General features: G+C 45.5%; 1 protein-coding gene across 1 annotated transcript in view; it reads left to right on the top strand.

Moving 5' to 3' along the window:
- Positions 1–18775, top strand: part of LOC136645875 (cysteine-rich venom protein 2-like) — a 47976-nt gene extending 29201 nt beyond the window's left edge. The window contains exons 4-6 of the mRNA XM_066622328.1: positions 13723–13868; positions 15234–15328; positions 18667–18775. Of these exons, the coding sequence (XP_066478425.1) occupies positions 13723–13868; positions 15234–15328; positions 18667–18775 (350 nt within the window). The remainder of the gene's footprint in view (positions 1–13722; positions 13869–15233; positions 15329–18666) is intronic.
- Positions 18776–19505: the final 730 nt, after the last annotated feature.

Here is a 19505-nt window from a genome sequence, read left to right as displayed (position 1 = left end):
AAGGCAAAATTGATTTGTACGGAAAAGGGGGAATTGATTTTTTTAAAAAGCACCAAGCAAGTTATGATGCCAATTACAAACTACTGTCTTTTGAGCTTTTTTTTTTCTTTTTCTTTCGCTCTGAGACGCTGGGGAACCTTCTGGGCTGGATAAAATTCTCCAAAGGGCCAGATTTGGAGACCCCTGCTTTAGGAAGGGATCTGAAATGCATTTGGAAATCTTGAAATCAGTTTGTCCATAAGCCTGTTTTGAAATCATTGGTTTTTCTCTTGTTTCAATGTGTTTCAGACATGAACTATCTTCTGAGTCCTCCACTCCAGCAGTAACACTGATAAATTGACTGTGAAGCCTAACTGAAGCTCTTTTCACTGCTGGAAGCAGTGCTTGAAATCACCCCCTCACCAAATTATGGAGCAGAAACAAAACAAGTTCCATAATTCTTCCCAGCTGGGGGATGACTTTCAAGCATCCTTGTTCCAGATCAGCAGTCCTTTCTTAGTTCTTCAAAATCCAAATAGAGAAGGAGGTGTCAAAAAATGATCCGCCCCAGGTGTCAAATGCACTAAGTCCTGCATCCCTAGAGAATCATGGCCAATGATGGCTCTTAACCAGAAAATCAGCCTGAGCTGAAAGGGTGCCTCTGAGCATGTAAGGAATCCCTGTCTCTTAAGTGCATTGTAATGGGGAGTTGCGGCCAATGGTCGCAATAGATCAAGGGAGCTGTGGGTTGAAAAAGTTTGGGAACCATGGCCCTTCCCCTAACTGAAGGAGATTGGGGCAGTGGCTGCCAAAAGTTGGCCATTAGAGGGAAATATGATATGATTGAAAGCATTATCTATAAGAGCATCTTAATACAAAATTAATTTCTATACAGATAATTGAACATCTAGGACTTAACTACACTAAACTAAAAACTTGTGTTGTAACCATTTTCTGGAACAAATGTTGGAGTTTATGATGAACAAAGTATTGCTATTGTTCCACTTCAAGTTATGTACTTGCCTAACACGGTTCATTGTACTTCATTGTACTACCATGTACCCACATTATAGTCTTTTTGTCATTTCTGCATAACTAATTTGGATAACCCACTTGACAAAAAACTTTGGCCCCATAAAACACACATGCAAAAATGTTTTAGCAAGTATTTTATTGCATACAGGTAATCCTGTATGTACACAGCAGTGCTATAAGCTGAAAATGGGAACTGAATGTCTGACTAGGCACCATCTAGTGCTTGTTCTTGTACAGAAATGGACGTTATCAAATATTTCAAGATCAGAGATGGCCCAGCACAAATAATTAGTCACAGTGTCATGATGGAGGAGGCCCAGTTAACCCAAGTGAGACTCAATATTGATCTGCAGATGGCATAGTAGTTGGATGGTCAATGGGCTCAGTATTGGTGGTTGCTTCATCAAATGGAGAAGGACCATCTAAGTTCTCCCCATCATGCAGAACTTTGCCAATAAATCCTTTCATCTCAAAAGTCAGAAAATGCAGGCACCTCTCCTCAAGATCCCCTGTAGGGGGCACATGTGTACCAAGTTCCTTGAGCTTCCAAACCAGCTCTAGTTGTACTACAGTACAGCTCCATCTTTCTCCCAACTCTAATTACTGCTGCCAGGTCCTTTACATTTCTCCAATCATTTTCTAATTCTGTTATCTGGTGATCAATACAATGGACACAATATTTTAAATTAGCTAATGACTTCTCTTAAAACAATCTATAGAACAATCTATAGATTGAAGTGGAAACCTGTCCCATCTTTCCTGGGAAATTGCATAATTTTGTTTTGAATATAGTACTGACGTAGGTTTTTTTTTTTTCATTTTGGTAGCACCCATTCACAAAGCAGGAAGTGTTCCTGCTATAAATATGCCTCTCCAGTACAATTTAGATCTAATTCCTGAAGCTCTTTGGAAGACACCTAAAGGGACACATTGGGAAAGGTAAGATAGAAAATCCTTTTATTTTGACAAAAATTCTGCTTCACAAAGTAATAGTTCACATTGAAAGTAGAGATTTGCTATTTACTATAAAAGCTGGGGTGGGGGTGGGGAATCAGTTGACTGTGAGCAGAGACCCGCCCTAGAGTTCACTTTCGTCATACAATATCCAGTTACATGGTCCAACAAGAAGCTGACGGAACATACCAAGATCCAGGTCTACAGAGCTTGCGCCCTGAGTACACTTCTGTACTGCAGCGAGTCATGGACTCTTCGCTCACAACAGGAGAGGAAACTGAGCGCTTTCCACATGCGCTGCCTCCGACGCATTCTCGGCATCACCTGGCAGGAAAAAGTTCCAAACAACACAGTCCTGGAACATGCTGGAATCCCTAGCATGTATGCACTGCTGAAACAGAGACGCCTGCGTTGGCTCGGTCATGTCATGAGAATGGATGATGGCCGGATCCCAAAGGATCTCCTCTATGGAGAACTCATGCAAGGAAAGCGCCCTACAGGTAGACCACAGCTGCGATACAAGGACATCTGCAAGAGGGATCTGAAGGCCTTAGGAGTGGACCTCAACAAGTGGGAAACCCTGGCCTCTGAGCGGCCTGCTTGGTGGCAGGCTGTGCAGCATGGCCTCTCCCAGTTTGAAGAGACACTTGGCCAACAGTTTGAGGCAAAGAGGCAAAGAAGGAAGACCCATAGCCAGGGAGAAAGACCAGGGACAGACTGCACTTGCTCCCAGTGTGGAAGGGATTGTCACTCCTGAATCGGCCTTTTCAGTCACACTAGACGCTGTTCCAGAACCACCTTTCAGAGCGCGATACCATAGTCTTCCGAGACTGAAGGTTGCCAACACCATCCAGTTAGAAAAGGTGCCTCCCCCAAAAAGCATGGCACAAGGCCTGGATCCAATTGCATCAGAGGTTCTGCTGGATTGTGAGTTGTGGAAGTTGTGAGTTGTGGGACTGAGTTGTGGGACTCCACCCCCACCATCCCCCTCACTATTGATATTTTTTGTGTCTGGCAAGACATTGTGATTTTGCTAAATGTTTCCACTGATTTTATTTATCCTGGCACCTTGGGTTTTTTGTTAGTTATGGTTGATGATTAATTGTAATTGTTTAATTGCTGTATTTTATTTTATATTTAACTTTTTTCTTTGCTGCAAGTCAGCTTGGGGACCACTTCTGGGAGCTGAAAATTGTGATTGTCCTTAAATAAATAAATGGTCCAGTTTGGACAATACTTAGGGCCCAATCCTACTCAGGCATTACACTGACATATTTTGTGATCTACCACCATGAGTCGGGGGGGCGGGGCACAAAAAGTACTCCACTGTTTTGTAGGCTGCTACCACCAGTGCAAAGTCTAAGAGGTTGTCCACAGAACCTCTGCCACTGCCAGTAAGTCAGTGGTGGGGGCAGATTAGAGAGGAGGATTAGGGCAGTTTGGGGTGAGAAGCGGGCCTGGCTGGGTTGGGGGGTGGATTAGGAGTGGGATCTCAATGGCAGCTGTGTAGGCAGCATCCCATCCCACTTCCTGTCCCAGATCCACACCTTGACTCTCCTCAGACCTATGCCAGCTAAAATGCTGGTGTAGGTTTGAGGAGATCCACTGGAGACCAGGCAGCCTACCGTGAGATAAATAAAACTCTACTTATCTCTCCTGGGCTGATTGGTCTCCTGCTGGCCTATAGCATGCAGCACACACTCTATTGGTGGTAGTGAACAGTCTGGTGGGGGACAGGATTGGGCTGTCAAATTGCTAGTCCAGACCACATTTTTAAAGACTTCTGAGGAACCACTGAGGAGGTGAATTTTGGGATTCTGAAATTAATGAGTGCTAACAACACCATGTCAGAATAATATTTGAAAATATTTGCTACAAAGCTACATGCAGTAGCCAATAAGAAAACTAGCCATGTTACAACATCAAAATATTAATGAGAATTGTTTCACCAACTTAAACGAACCCTATCTTCCGTTGGTGTTGTCTTGGTTTCCCTTAGAAGCAATTTGTACTAAAGTAACTATATCATTCTACATTTTACATCATTCTGTAGTTACTTGAACATTCTGAGTTTAGGCGTTCAGGGTACTGGACTTCAGATGTTACAAACATGTTGTTGCTGACAGCAGCTGTCATCCTCCTCAGGACTGCAACAAAGTCATCCAGATTATGAATGAGAAAAACCCAAAATCTGCAATGAGAACATATGCCGTAGACCAAATGTTGGGGGTAAATGCAGCAGCTCATAGAACTGTGTCCTTAAAGACCATTTCACCTGGGTTTGCCAGCAAGCAGACAATCAATGGGGAGGAAGTGGTAGTTTTTGGACAACATGACCAACTGATAGTTTTTTCAGTGTCACTTTAACTTTATCCCTGGGGGCTGGCGATAAGAATAGGCCCTCGGTTTGGCTGTACTTGTCGTAAGAGGTGACTAAACAGCCACTGGGTAGATGGGACTCGTCAGCCTGGGAAGGCAGCTCATCGGAGAGAAGGAAAATTCTGATCCCAAACCTCCACTGCCTTGTGGCTACATCCAGTTATGGAAAAGGCTTCAGGAGTCAACCTCGAGGCAAAATCCAGAGCCAGAGTCCCTGAGGCAGTTCATGGCTGAACACAGTCATGTTCTGGCAACTCCTGTGACGCCACTGGAACCAACCGTATTGGCCTCTGCCTTTCCATTGGACCATTTCAGCGACGTGGAGAGGGGGGATTTGCTGCATGGGTAACAGTCTATCCTCCATATCTACTTTACCCAGGCTTTGCGCACTGGAGAGGACACGCTGTTCCAGAACCACCATTCAGAGCGCAATACCATAGTCTTCCGAGACTGAAGGATGCCAACAAGATTTAACTTCAACTCTTTTTTCAGTGTTGCTTTAAATCAGGAGTTGAGTCTGAGGGAGTTTCTTTCTTTCTTTCTCCAGAAATGCTTCTTCTGATTCTCTTCCTGTCCTTGGCTACTGTGCTGAAGCAATCTCTAGGATGGGAAAACAAGGTGTGAGCAGAATGTGTTAGCAGTGGCTTGGCAGCTGGGAGCAAGTACTGGGAGCCCCACAGTTCTTGGATATGCTTCTAGTACTACTGGTTCTAAAGGGTCATACAGTGAAACATTTTCCAACTAGTTTTCAGAGAACTAAGGATATGTTAGGTGGAATACAAGGCGGTCATGGAAAGATACATTCAGTTCAAGTGGAGCACTGACCAGGCCTTACTCAGTACTCAAGCAGAGTACTGACTTCAACTTGGACCTTCTAAGTTGAGAGGATCATCAAAGATGCAACAAGCTGACAGCACTACTTATTTCTGTAATGCATGAGGCATGCTCAATAGCCCATATTCCAATATTCCTTTTCCAAAGGAGGGAAATTATATTAAAAATCTATTTGCTGTGCTCAGTGGCATCACTAGGGTTTGCATCACCTGGTATGGGAGGCCAGCACATCCTATGATGAATCTCCTCCTATGCAGTGGACAGGGCAATGCCCTGGGCAGTAGGCATGGTAATGCACCATTGCCCAGCCCCACTGGGTTTTTTGTTTTGTTTTTGGCTATAACTTTTGACAGAATAGAGATATTTCAACACTGTTTGTTTCATTGCATTCTGCATGAAATTGCACATCAAATGATATATAACATGATGGTATTATTTGAACGTACCAAGATTTTAAAAATTTTGGCCAGTAGTTATGCCACACACACCCCATGCATGTCATTCAGTGTGGCTTGCACTCCCAACTGATGCCCTTGGCTCTGCCAGACTCTAAAATAATTTCCTTGATCTTCACTGAATAAACTGAATGCAGTACACATGACTAGGAGATTGTTCTTGTTCTGTTCAACTTTTTTTTTTTTTTGCCATATTTGCCCCAATATTAGCAACTGTTTCTAAATCCCTTTCTGCCTCACTGCCCAAATCTAAAAGTATTTTATTGTCCATTCCAAATAAGATACTAAGGGCGCAATCCTCAAATGATGATGGGCTGGCACAAGTTCATTGTGCTGGCCCGCTGGTGTCACGAAAGTGCTGTCAAGCACTTTCACACCACTGGGAAAGCAAGTAGGCTGACGCAAGCCCCACTCAGCCAGTACAAGAGGTAAGCCCGCACCAGCCAGGTGAGGCCAGTGCGGGGGTCTGGGGGGCATGGGAAGGGTGAGAAGGAGCTGTTTCAGGGAGGGAGAGGGCAAGCAGGGGGTGGATCTGTGGGCGGGTGGCTGGTGAGCAGCGGGTTGGGTAAGGAACTGGCACTTATGCTGGATCCTATCCCTGGTCCCTGGCAGGCTGGAGCAGCTCTGGGCTGCTCAGATCTGCACCACCTTTTGAGGTGCTGTAGATCCGCGTAGCCCCATTGGGGCAGCTGCAGCTTTACCTGGGTCGCTTTCGGCCCCAACCCCACGTTGGATACAGGACAGGCCTACTTAACTCCTCCCCCCCCATCATGCAGGGGCATCAATGGGATGTGTACTGCCTCCTAGGGTGAGGGGCAGTTGGAAAGGTTTCCTCAGGGTAAGTAAACTTTTCAGAGAGGGCAGCTGTCACCGCCTTGAACCTTCTGTTAAATCACATGCTTTACTTTATTAGCCATTGAAGGGAGGAAGCTGGTTGTCTGCTGTATTTATTTGAATAGAAGGTACTTGTTTGAAGAGACATTTAGAGCAGATGCAAGTACTACTCTCTTATTTGAAGCTGAACTTTCTCACCCTCTCTGCCCTAGTCTACTAATATGGTAGGTTTTTGTGCTGTAGAGAGCTCCTGCTTTTGCTCCCCTAGTAGTTATTTCTAATTATTGCAATTACAAGACAGTGATCTGGCACCTCTGTAGTAATGTAGAGTCACTCCATTTAACTCTTAGGATGGGCATTCCAAGACCCTCTAGTGTCTGATGTGAGATACCAAATGCTGTCCCTTTTGCCCAGTTCTACCACATCAGTCACCCTTCCTTCTCCTCCCCTCGTGCTAATTTGAAATGGAGGAGGAAAACTGAGTGGAAAAGTGTGGAGGATAGGAGAGTGATGGGCTAGAGCAGGGGTCTCCAAACCCCAGCCTGGGGGCCAGATGCAGGCCGCAGTGAGCCTCTATCTGGCCCGCGGCCAGCCTCAGATCCTCTGAGAGCCTCTAGCCCAGCTGACCAAACACAACCAGAGTTGTGCTTGTGGGGTGGGGGAATGGGGGTCCATTTGTGTGCGTGCTTTATTTCTTGGGCTGTGTTCATGCTTGGAGAAGTCCTAGACATTTCAGCCAATTCATTTATTCATTCATCTCTAATGCATTTATTTAAATTTTATATTTAATTTTTTTTCCAGCCCTCGACATTGTGCCAGATATTTGATGCAGCCCTTTGGCCGAAAAGTTTAGAGACCCCTGGACTAGAGTATCTTTTGGGAGACACTCTAGCCCATCACTCTCTTCTCCTCCATTTCTTCTGAACCCCTTTTCCTTTTCAAATCCAATGAATATAGGAGGGGGAGCAGTAGTGTCAGTAGTGGAGGTGGCAGAGATGAATGGAGGTGGTAGCACCTGGATTCCCCCACCAGTCTGGCACTTGCCTCAGCCTTTCTCAGGGTTAGGCCAGCCATGCTCTTAGACTTCCAAGCTAGGAAATGGGTCTATATGTAATGTAAGAGAGTAAGCAATGCATGTGCAGTTTGCTGTAATTGCCGTTTAAATGATTTTGACTCCTGACATTTCTTGAAGTGAAAGGTCTGAAGCGCTACAACTATCTGGAGTCTAGCAAGTACCCAGAATCCTTTTTCTTTGTGGATGGCCCCAATTTGACTCCAGTCTTCTCAACAAAAGAAACTTAAGCCGACCATTAGGGGGTGAAATCATATCACATCTGCTATGATTCTTGTACTGCTTAACCCAAAAAGGGCAAGAGATTGCTCCATCCATTGCCTCCCCTCATTATGTGGATAATGTTTGAACTGTCTCCAAATCAAGGCAAATTTGATGTACATGTGAGATAATATGATCGAGCTGAATTTCAGCTTGGGTAGATACCTGTTGGTGATTATAACATCCACAATAAGGATTTAAGTAACGAAATGGGATCTTACTACTATTACTATACATTAGACCAGAGCTATTCCAACTTGGGCATTGCGATGCTCCAGCCTGACAGCCCTGGCCGCTTTCCCCTTAAGGGGCGGGGGCAGGGGAAAGGCAGTGACGTGATCTCTGCGCTTAGAGGGGCGCAGGGACTGGCATTTACTTACCAGTCCTTGCAGCAGCCTCCCTGGGGTGCGGGGAGCCCTGCACGAGCAACTGCAGGGCTCCCTGCAGCTTAAAAAGTGAAAATGCAGTGATCACCTCCACAGAACCAGAAGTGGAGCGTGATGGCTGTTTTAGAAGGATGGGGAGCCTTGCATATGCTCGCACAGGGCTTCCTGCACCCCAGAGAGGCTGCTACAGGGACTGGTAAGTAAATGCCAGTCCCTGTGCGCACGCCCCCTTAGCGCAGGGATCACATCGCTGCCTTCCCCCCCTCACTGCCTCCCCCCCATCCTTTGCAAGGACTTACTGCGGTCCTCAAACTCCCTGAGAGTTTGAGAACCGCATCAGTAGACTCATGATTAATGGAAGGCAGTGGATTTTTTTTTTTTCCAAATCAATTTAATTTGTGGCATAACTTCTTTAAAACTTTTGTTTAGGATTACTTACCCATACTAGGTGAACTCTCTGAAAACGACATAAAAGAAATTGTTGACGCACACAATGAATATAGGAGAAATGTAAAGCCAGTGGCGAGCAATATGGTGAAAATGGTAAGATGCAGCAATACGTGAACTGTAAAATCTCTGACAAGGGTGTTTCAGGCACACCTTCCTCCTTTGTAGCAGCTGGTCCCTGTTCCGGGCGCCAGATGTAGCAGCGCAAGATGCTGCTCTGGGGAGCACCCAAGGCTTTTGAGGGCCTTGGTGCTTGGTGGGAGACACACAAGACTGTATCTTGTGGCCTGATGGAGAGTTTTAAAAGCAGAAACACTCTGAGGGTTTGAAAGTTAGATCTCGAGGCAGCAAAGCGTTAGAGCAATAAATACAACAGACAGGTATAGAAGCGAGATGCAGAAGGAAGGCCAGATGCAGAAGGAAAGCTTCTGAGATTCAGCCTTTTCTGCCTTTTATTCCTTCTCCAAACATTACACAACAGGCTGGGGTTTTCCATTCTCCCATCTTGTTTATAATACTAACCCATGAGTCAATAGTCTGTGTAATAGGGACTTTTCTAAGAGGATGTTAAGACTCACACTGGCTGTAACCAGTAGTCCTTCTAGCTAAACCACAATCACATTCTTAGATATGATTCTTTATAACATCGCCTTGTTGACAGGCTACAAAGCTTCAGACTCAGTATGTTGCCAAGGCCGCGCAAGTTTGCTCTGCGCATGTGCAAAGTGTGCTTTGCTTCATTGTCAACATACTAAGCTAAGGCTAGTGCCTGTGTAGATAACCACTACACTCCTTCATAACTTCCAAGATACCATGCTATGGATTTGGGACTTAGCCCTCTTGGTAAACTTCAAGCCAGCAATGCCAGCTCAGCAATGCCAGCAAAGTTTCTCCAAAATGCTTTATGGAGGAGTTCCAACCTAGAAATCTGCCTCCAATTTTAGCTTTTGAGGGGCCCTGAAGCAGAAATGCTGTAAGGCCCCCAGTGGCATACTTCCCCCTTTGGAGAACGCGTATCAGCTGCCCCTTGTGGTCAGCTGAAACAGAAAGCAGACAGAAACAGACAGACAGACTGAAACAGAAAGCAAGCTGTTATCCTGCACATGCCTGATCTCGTCTGATCTCGGAAGCTAAGCAGGGTCAGGCCTGGTTAGTACTTGGATGGGAGACTGCCTGGGACTACTGGGTGCTGTAGGCTTATACCATAGTCTTTCGAGACTGAAGGTTGCCCACCAGAGCTATAGTGGCAGCAGTGAAAATGGACTCGTACCCATCTGGGAAATGGTGAGGAACAGCTGTGGACTGTCCTCTTTCTTCCTCTGGTGCCATATACAGTTCCCAAACCAGCCAAGGACTAAAATTTAAAAACCATAAATTTAGAAAATATATAAAATGTCTACAAGAATGACTAGTACTTACAAGCTATCCAAATGAAAGTTCTAAGAGACTATCAGATACCACCATTCATTGCCAAGCTACTAAAAATAAAAGGCATGCTGTTATGCAGTTGCATAGGTGGGGGGTGGGTACAGTGCTCCTGGGTGGCACTCCCTAGGGGGTGGCAATGCTACCACTGCAGTGATCAACTGTGCCATGTGACCTGCCTGCCAGGAGAACCTGCTCCCCTCTCAGCCACTCTTGGAGCTGTGAGTGGCCACCCACTTCTTCCACTTTGAAAAAAAAGTGGAAGAAGCAGGTAGCTGCTCACAGCAGTGTGCAACACCTGTGAGAGTGGCTGCGAGGGGGCAGGGCAGGTGTTATAATGACACACCTGCAATGGGAAGAAAAACCAAGAAAAGAAGGTGAAATCTAATCCCACAAGCATACAACATCTTCAAGTTGCAATGACTAATGGAAAAACCTTAGAGGGAATCCTTTAGCATGCTTAAAGGCCCAGTCTGCGTATGCCAGTGCAACTACAGCCACATCAGTGGACAAGCCCACACACTGATAGATATGCCATGGATGCTGGCACAATGTTAGGAAAATGCTGCAGTGATGTAACTTGGATGGCAATGCATTTCTGCCAGAGGAAAGGCCAAAGCAGGGAGGAAAATCAGGGCATGGGGTGGGAGGGAAAGTCAATGTACACGCTGTGAACTCAGACATATGCACAAGCATGTCCTCAGACAACGGACATGCCCCCAACGCCAGAAAAATGCTACACCAGTGTTAGAGCTGGTGCAGGTACGAGTAACCCCATAAACAGGGTGACCCGATGCAATGGAGGACAGAGTGCCTATAACCATTGTAGAGGAGAGGGAATTTTGGCCGGTGCAGCTTTCTAAACCTTTCCATGTTGAGCTGCACCTGCCAAAATTCCCTCTCCTCTACAATGACTAAAGGTATAGATACTCTGTCCTCCATTGTATCTGGCTACCTTGCACATAACAGGGGAGGGGGAAAAAGCAGAAAATTGCACCTCCTGCCCTGCTCATTTTCTTATGACAGAGCAGAGGATACAGACTACATTTGGTCTCAGGTAAGCCAGGGTACTGGTAGCCCACTGCATTGAGCTGCAGGTTGAGAACCAGACAAGACAGGCTTAAGCCCAGCCAGGGAGCTTTCCATAACTAGCAATGCACTCACCTTTGCGTACTGGCCAGAAACACCTATGACAGGGACAGAAGGAGACTGATTTAGAACCCACATTGACCACTCAAGGGAAACGCATATTTGAGGTTGCCATCCACCTCATTGCAGCAGGACTCCTGTTCTTTTGCAAGTTATCTGACAGCCAAGTATCAGGGCTCAGTGATTTCTGGCTGCACCAGGTATATCACTGCCTGCTACATGAAGTTTGCAAAGCAACGAAGTCCTGTCTGCAGGTCACTAGTCATTTCTGCCAGATATTCTGTGGGCTTCCTTTGTGATCTACTTAGCACATTGGAGGCTCTTGTGTTCCCTTCACCTGTTGGACAGCTGCCTGTGGAGAGCAAAGAGAAACTCAGTAACAAGATATAGACAGAAGCTTCAGCAAAACATGATCTTTCAATCGGAAGGCATATTCAGCGCGCATGAGGGAGAATGGCGCCACCTAGTACACATGCAGCAGTGCCCTGATAAGGATGAAAGCATGGCATCTGAGAGCATTACCTATCCATTCCCTGATGGGAGTTGCAGTCAAACTCATGAGAAATGGGTGTTCTGCCCCATTTGACAAGGCTGCAGTCCTGAAAAATAAAGGGCTTCAGATGAGTGTTTAGCCAACCATGGCAATGGTTGGACACTTTGTGTTCATGGAGAAAGAGCAGATGCCTATTGGTGTTAGCTGTTGCAAATGGAGGGATGGTTAGGCAACGCAGTTCATAGTAAAGACACATTTGACAATACTGAAGGGTCAGTATGGGGTATGTGTGTGTGAATTGAGACATGAGACATGATATGCAGCATCAGTGTATTGTGACATGGAATTCCTTCCTCTGCTCTGTTGTTTACCTGTGTTGGGCACATTGTTTCCCTTTTGGGGTGAGATGGATGGGTGTTGTATATGGAGTCCTCCAAGGGCAGAGTCCCTGCTATTAGAATTCAAAGAAAACAATTGTTAACAGAGTTCAGAGAAATTCAGAGAAAACAATTGTTAACAGAGTTAATGCATCTTGCCATGAATGTGATGATGATAGCAGGCTATTTGCCCAAAGTGCATTTTCTCTATAGTTCCCACATCTCTGTACTCTAACATGCATAACATGAGACCAGAGAGATATAGCCCCATGCTACATGCCCTGTCATCTGTGTTCTGGTCTCCCTAGCAGGGTTTTAGTATGGGGGTTAGTGCACTGTGACTGGCTGTGAACTATATATTCTATGCTCCACTGCAGGAAAGTAGGTGGGGATGACAACCAGGAGTTAAATTTTTCTTGTGGCTTCCCCTCCCCATTGTTCCCTATGGTGTTTAAAATTCCTAATTCTAATGCCTGTGTAGCATTTTGATGACATTGGGAGTATGTCCGTTGTCTGGAGAGGGTTTAGGATGTGGTGTCTGTCAACCCCTCCTTGTCTTTTCTATCAGCCCAATCCTATCCAATTTTCCAGTGCTGGTGCAGCTGTACCAGTGGGACGTGCGCTGCATCCTATGGTGGGGAGGCAGTCACATTTGTTCCCTTACCTTGGGGCTGCACTGCGGCTGCACCAGTGCTGACAAGTTGGATAGGATTGGACCCTATGTCCCTCCTATGTCTCTGCTTGGAGGTTTAAACTGGTGGTAGTTGCATTGGAGGTGCATGGATGCAGCTTTGCTCTCATGTACCTCCACATGCCCATCAGCAGAACTGGAGCTATGTCGGTGAGAAAGCCTTTGCACTGGCATAGCTGTCTTTGTGTCCGCATCCAAGGGCATACCATGTACCCTATGCCATTCAAACTCCCATTTCAGCAGTATAGGATTGCATCAGATGTATGAGAGGGAGTCTCTTCGTTCCCATAAAATCACTAAACCGTAGGATTTTAGTTCTACTGTACACATACTACTGGGGTGTCTGTCTTTATGTCGCTAAATGGTAATGTTTGTTACTTTGCTTGGTCAAGACATGGAGCAAGGAAGCTGCTACGGCTGCTCGAAAATGGGCTGAGAAATGTACAGGAAGACGCAGCGCTATGAAGCAGAGGTATCTGCGTGGTAAGTTTAGCGAAGAGACTAATACTTGCTTTGCACATCGTATCGCAAAAAGTATGTTTGCCACCATAGGGAGAAATTACTTAGGTAGGGTATTTTGAGGACAAAAAAAGTTAGGAGGGAAAGGTGTAAGCAGTTCATTCATCTGCTCAGGCTCCAGAGCCTACTAGTTCTCTTATTGAAAGAATACCCCTGGGAGATGGATGGCCTTGGAAAATTGGAGAGGTTTTTGGGTCCTGAGCACTTTTTCTTCATTTTTTTGACATTTCACTTTATTTTTAAACAATCATCAACTGCATAGTCTTCATGGAAACACATTAGGCTACTACGTAATTAGGTTTTTGCTGTCGTCCAACATCGATACTGGTGCAAAGTGCTGAGTAAATGTAACTGCTAATCCTCGTGAATCTGCTTGAAGTGTTATCGAGCTTGCGTGCAATACACAAAACCATTTTTTGTTCCTTTTTGCAGGAGTAGCCTGTGGTGAAAGTACACTGAAATCGACTTATCCTCTCTCCTGGATAGAAGTAATTACAAAGTGGTTTAGCAAAGCGTCCAATTTCCGATATGGCTATGGGGCAGTTAACCCAAGGAAAGACTTTTATAGCTACACTCAGGTAAGAGCTTAAGCACAATAAGCATCTGACATGCTTAGATGCATTTCTGCATAAACCTTGGGTTACTCCCCCCCCACCTTCCGTTGTTCTTCTGTCCTGTGTTCATTATGCTAGAAGACAGGCTCCTCCTAAGGTGCCATGAATTTCAGAAGTGCTTTGTTTGTTGTGGTTTGGGGCCAGAAAAAAGTGGGGAAGAAAGAAGACCTAGTGCTTGCATGGAAAGTCCATCATTGTCTTGACTCTTGTCTAAGACTCTGTTCATGTGAAGGGCTTGTTCACTTTAAGAACCTTAATACTCTTCCAGTGCAATCCTATATGTGTATACTTGGAAGCAAGTTCCACTGACATCATTCCCAGAGAGGTGCATCTATGATTACAGTTGTATAGCCCAATCCTATGTTTTCCTGCACCCGGGGCTGAGGCCGCACCAAAATGGCTACTGCTGCATCCAGCTGGGCTGACAAGCAGCGCTGGGGCTACTCGGGATAAAGGAAGTTACATTCCCTTACCCCGTGTAAGCCCAGGTGGCCCTGATGGGTCTCTTTGGATCCGTACCCACTATTGGTTTGGTGAAGATTCAGGGAGACCTGTGTCAGGTCTCCTGGGCCTAGAAAGGGGTTAGGATATGGCAGAAAGGCAATCTCCACCCCTCTCCCTGTTCTCCTTGCCACGCCTTCCCCCTTCCCTCCCCCACCCCAGAACGCTTCCCTCTGCCCAGACTTACCTCTCTCCCCTGCCTAGCACTCACCCAGAGCTCTACCATCCTCCGCCTGGCACTAGCTCAGCACAAGCTTACACTGAGCCTGTTCCAGTGCTGGATTGGTGTAGTCACAAGTTTGCAACAGTGCATGCTGGAGCTGAACTGGTGTGGCCTGCTTGGATCGGGCCCTTATGCTCTTACTGAAAATGAGATAGAAATATATATGTTACTGTCAAAACCCAAAATCTGTCACTGTGCGTAAAAATGTGAAAGTGCCAAGTGTCTTTGGAGATTCAGGTTCTAACCAATTAGAATCTTTGGAGATTCTAGCTATGACTAGTCAGAATGCAAAAGCACTGGGCATTTTGTTTTGGCACTTTCCAGTCAGAACTAGAATTACTGAAGACACTCCAAAGCATTACGTTCAGACCAGGTCCAACTAGCTTTATGTTTTTAATAGATGGAACAAGTTCTGATGAATTTTGCATTTTTACTGCATCATATGGAAAGAGAGTTGTAAGAATTGATATGTTGTTTGTGAGCCTCCTGGATGCCCTCCAGGGGCTGAAATATGGGATAATAAAATTGCTAAACAAACAAATAACATTTGCTGCAATGGCAACTTGAACTCTGCAATAAAATGGATTTTTGCTGTACATTCATAGCTCATTTGGTATAACACACACGAGGTTGGATGTGGACTCGCCTACTGCCCACAAAATGAATATACTTACTTCTATATCTGCCGTTACTGTCCTGCGTAAGTATCTATTCTAAATAAAATGCTTTTAATACACTTTGTTCAAAAGCCCCACATGCTCTCAAATGTACACAGAAGGTACACAGTGTGATGGAGCTGCTCCATTCACTGAAACAGAGGAAGTAGATCTGTGAGCAGTACAAAAGAACCAACCTGCCATCTGCTGTCCTGTCAAATGAATGAGAGCCCAATCCCATCCAACTTTCCAGCAGTGGTACAATTGCGATGCAACCCCGTGGTAAGAGAACAAATGTTCCTGTATCTTGAGGAGGCTTCTGTGACTGCCTCCCCACCAAAGGATGCAGTGCATGCTTTGGCACAGTTGCAGCGACACTGGAAAATTGGATGGCATTGGGCCCTGAGTCAGCTCTCATGGTTGGAGGAGCTCACTTTTAATTTTGGGTCTCTAACACCCATAAAACACTTCTGAATTGTAACCATTTATCACAAAATCTCTTTGGGGGAAATCATGTGACCCAGCAGACTATAAGATTCTAATTTAATATTTGTACAATGGATATCTGTGATTGAGTTTCAGCAAGCTGCAAAACCTTCAAAGCCATGATATATCTGAATGAAATGTGATTGGAGGAACAAGCCAAGGGTGCCCACTCTTCTCTGTGCTGTTAACCCTGTTTATTGATTGGTTGGGTCCAGAAAATAGTACATTCATTCTTACAAGAGGAAGTGGTTCTGTCTGCCTTGAAAAAATTAGTGAGGCTCTCTCTCGACCTAGAATATCAGAGCAGCTATGGGTAGTTAGTCATTAATATCTCTTTCTTAGGCAGGGTGCTTCAGCAAGTCCATGCACTCTTGGAGGAGACGTCATCTGTATTCATTTCAATGTAGTTTAGGCTTGGTTTTAGCACACTTAGTGTCTTAGGGCACAATCCTGTCCAATTTTCCAGTGCTGGTGCAGTAGTGTGAATGGGGCGTGTGCTGCATCCTATGGTGGGGAGGCAGTCACAGAGGCCTCTTCAAGATAAGGGAATGTTTGTTCCTCAGGGCTGCATTGTGGCTGCAACAGTGCTGGAAATTTGGATAGGATTGGGCACTTAGTCAACCTGATGGGTAACCAATGATAGCATAAAGGGAAGCATGACCTTGTTCATTCATTCTCCTAGATCAGGGGTGCCTGGCCCTGGGGCCACTTGCGGCCCTCGAGGGCTCTCAGTGCGGCCCTCAGGGAGCCCCCAGTCTCCAATGAGCCTCTGGCCCTCCGGAGATTTGTTGGAGCCCGCACTGGCTCAACGCAACTGCTCTCAGCATGAGGGCAACTGTTTGATGTCTCGCGTGAGCTGTGGATGAGGGCTCCCTCCACTGCTTGCTGTTTCACATCTGTGATGCAGTAGCAGCAGCAAAGGAAAGGCCAGCCATACTTCATGCAAGGCCTTTTATAGGCCTTGAGCTATTGCAAGACCTTCATTCATTGATATAAGTTCATCTTTAATATATTCATTTATGTAAACATATGTAAATTTATTCAAATTTTAAATGTAAATTAATTCCTTTTTCCCCCCGGCCCCTGACACAGTGTTGGGAGATGATGTGGTCCTCCTGCCAAAAACTTTGGACACCCCTGTCCTAGATACTATCAACCATGGTATCCATCTCGATAGGGAATTGATGACACTGTGTTTCAGTGGTTCCATTTCTATCTAAAAGGCCAGTTTCAAAAGGTGATGCTGAGAATTTCTACTTGGCTGTGTAGAATTTATGCTGTTGCCTGCAGGTTTGCATTTTGTCCTCCATGCTTTCTCAACATGGGATTTGAGTGAAGTGTCATCCTCATGCTTATGACACCTAGCTCTGCATTTAATTCAGATGGGGTGGTTGGACATGCTAAATTGGTGTCTGGCTTCAGTTGCGGATTGATGAGGCCCCAAAAAACCGAATCTCAGTGCGGATGAGAAACTGTTGGTAGATCGTTCATCTTTCTGGGGAGGTCAGTTTCACTGTTGTCTGGATGGTACTGTATTTCACATAAAGAATGTATTTTCCAGAAGGGCACTTTTGAAGACTGTTCAGAAACGGCAGTTCAAAACATGATCACCAGGTTACTACCTGGTCAATGAATCGCATCATGTATGTCTTAACAGTTGCACAGGCTCCCAGTCTCATTCCAGGCACAACTCAAGGTCCTGATGCTGATTACAGATGAGCAACCTGCAAAAATACAGCATTCAGATGAATTTAGAATGTATTCAAGTTCTTTCCCCCCGGCCATGAAGAACTTGGACAACTCAAAGGCAGCCCAGTCCAAACCTTTGACTGAGGTGGTGCAGGCCTCCTGTGCTGCCTCCTGAGTGTTGTAAATGTGCCGTAAGGCACATTTGCACCAGCTCAGAACTTGACTGGGCCAGCACAGAGACCAGCGCCAGCTCGCCAGGACCTGATCCAGCCCCTGCACCCGTTAGAGGAGGTGAGTTTGCACTGGCCAGTGCAGAGGGTGGCAGGAGGGCATTCCAGGGGTGGGGAAAGGTGTTTCTGAGTGGAACGGGAGAGAATCAGGCCCAGGAGGGGGTGCATTGGTGGTGGCAGGATGCACTGTTTCCCAACCCCATCCCCAACCCAGGCAGCATTGCAGGTGCTGCTCAGATTTGCACCAGCTAAATAGCTGGCACAGATCTGAGTAGCCCCATAGAGCAGGCTGGAGTACTACATGGGGTAAAGGAAAAATATCCCTTTCCCCTGAGGTCCTCCAGCAGCCTCCAACCCTGTGTTGGAGAAAGCACAGGCCATGCAGCCTGGCTGTACCAGCACAAAGTTAGAACTGCACCCTGAGTCAATCAGAGGCGGTACGCACTCTTGCTGAGCTTCCATTATTGTCCATTTAAAGAGCCTGTGAGAGTTTCGGAAAATGTTGACACTCTTTTTCAACTAGTCCTCTCAGTTTTTAGAAGTCTCCCTTTTTAACATCAGTTGGGCCTGTGTTGGACTTCCTTGGTAATTTTACACTTTCATGTTACCAAGGATGAAATAATAAACAAACAAGTTTGTTATCAGAATCAGAACCACAAAGAAGGCAAAATACTAAAGCCCCTTTACCTCATGGAAGTAGGACGACTGGAATAGATTCCCTGAGTGAAACCAAAGGAAAACAAATAGGAAACAAACTGATGAATGAGCGAAAGACAATGGACTAATTACACTGGACGTGATTTAAGGGAACAAATCATGAGCAAAGACAGACGCACGTTGTACCGACAAAAGCATGGAGACATGGAATGACTTTTTTGTAAGATATCGAAATTGTTCCTTAGCAAATCTTACTTATGTTTAAAAAAAACACAACTGTACTTTGATGATGAACATATTACACTGCTGTGTGATTTCAGGGGAAACGTACGAGGAGAAGAGTTAACACCTTACAGGAAAGGGCCACCATGTGGTGACTGCCCAAGCAACTGCGAGGACAGGCTCTGCAGTAAGTTGCTCACTTCATAAACCAATTACTCCAGATAATGAGTCTTCTGAACTATCAGTGAGAGGAAACAAGTCAGTCCAGAATCTTGTGTGAAGCTTGCCCTGAATAGGTGTGAAGCCTGTTTCGGAGGTGTTACTAGGGTTTGCAGTGCAAGAGCTCATCACATCACCCCCATGACGGACCTCTTCCCATACCAGCCCATGCAGAATAAATTACAATATCATATACACGACCTAAATGCAGTGTGGCATCACTTGGGTTGGTTTAAACCCCATTAGCTTTCTTTTAACCATAAAACAAATCAGTAACCAAAAAAAAACCCAGTGGCCAACTTTTACTTTGTTATGCCCAATGAATGGTTGGCAACCTTCAGTCTCGAAAGACTATGGTATAAGCCTATAGCACCCTGTATTCCCAGGCGGTCTCCCATCCGGGTACTAACCAGGCCTGACCCTGCTTAGCTTCCAAGATCAGGCATGTGCAGGGTAACAGTTGCTGTCCTTGAATTTCCTTGTAACATTACTTTACATGCCTTTACAAAGATGGCCATATTTTGAAAATTTCTTAATTATCCTACTAGGAGATCATAAGACCATGATAATTGTGAGACACATATTCACTAATGTTGTTAGGATCCTGGCCATTTAGGCTTTAATGGGTAATTACAGGTAGGTTCTCTGACTGTGCTCAGAAATAGGCATGCAATTAATAGAAGTGAACCAAGCCTGGAATAATATGGACCTATGACTT

The sequence above is a fragment of the Tiliqua scincoides genome, chromosome 1 (genome assembly GCF_035046505.1).
Source record: "Tiliqua scincoides isolate rTilSci1 chromosome 1, rTilSci1.hap2, whole genome shotgun sequence".
Lineage (NCBI taxonomy): Eukaryota > Metazoa > Chordata > Lepidosauria > Squamata > Scincidae > Tiliqua > Tiliqua scincoides.
This window is presented reverse-complemented; position numbering and strand designations above follow the sequence as displayed.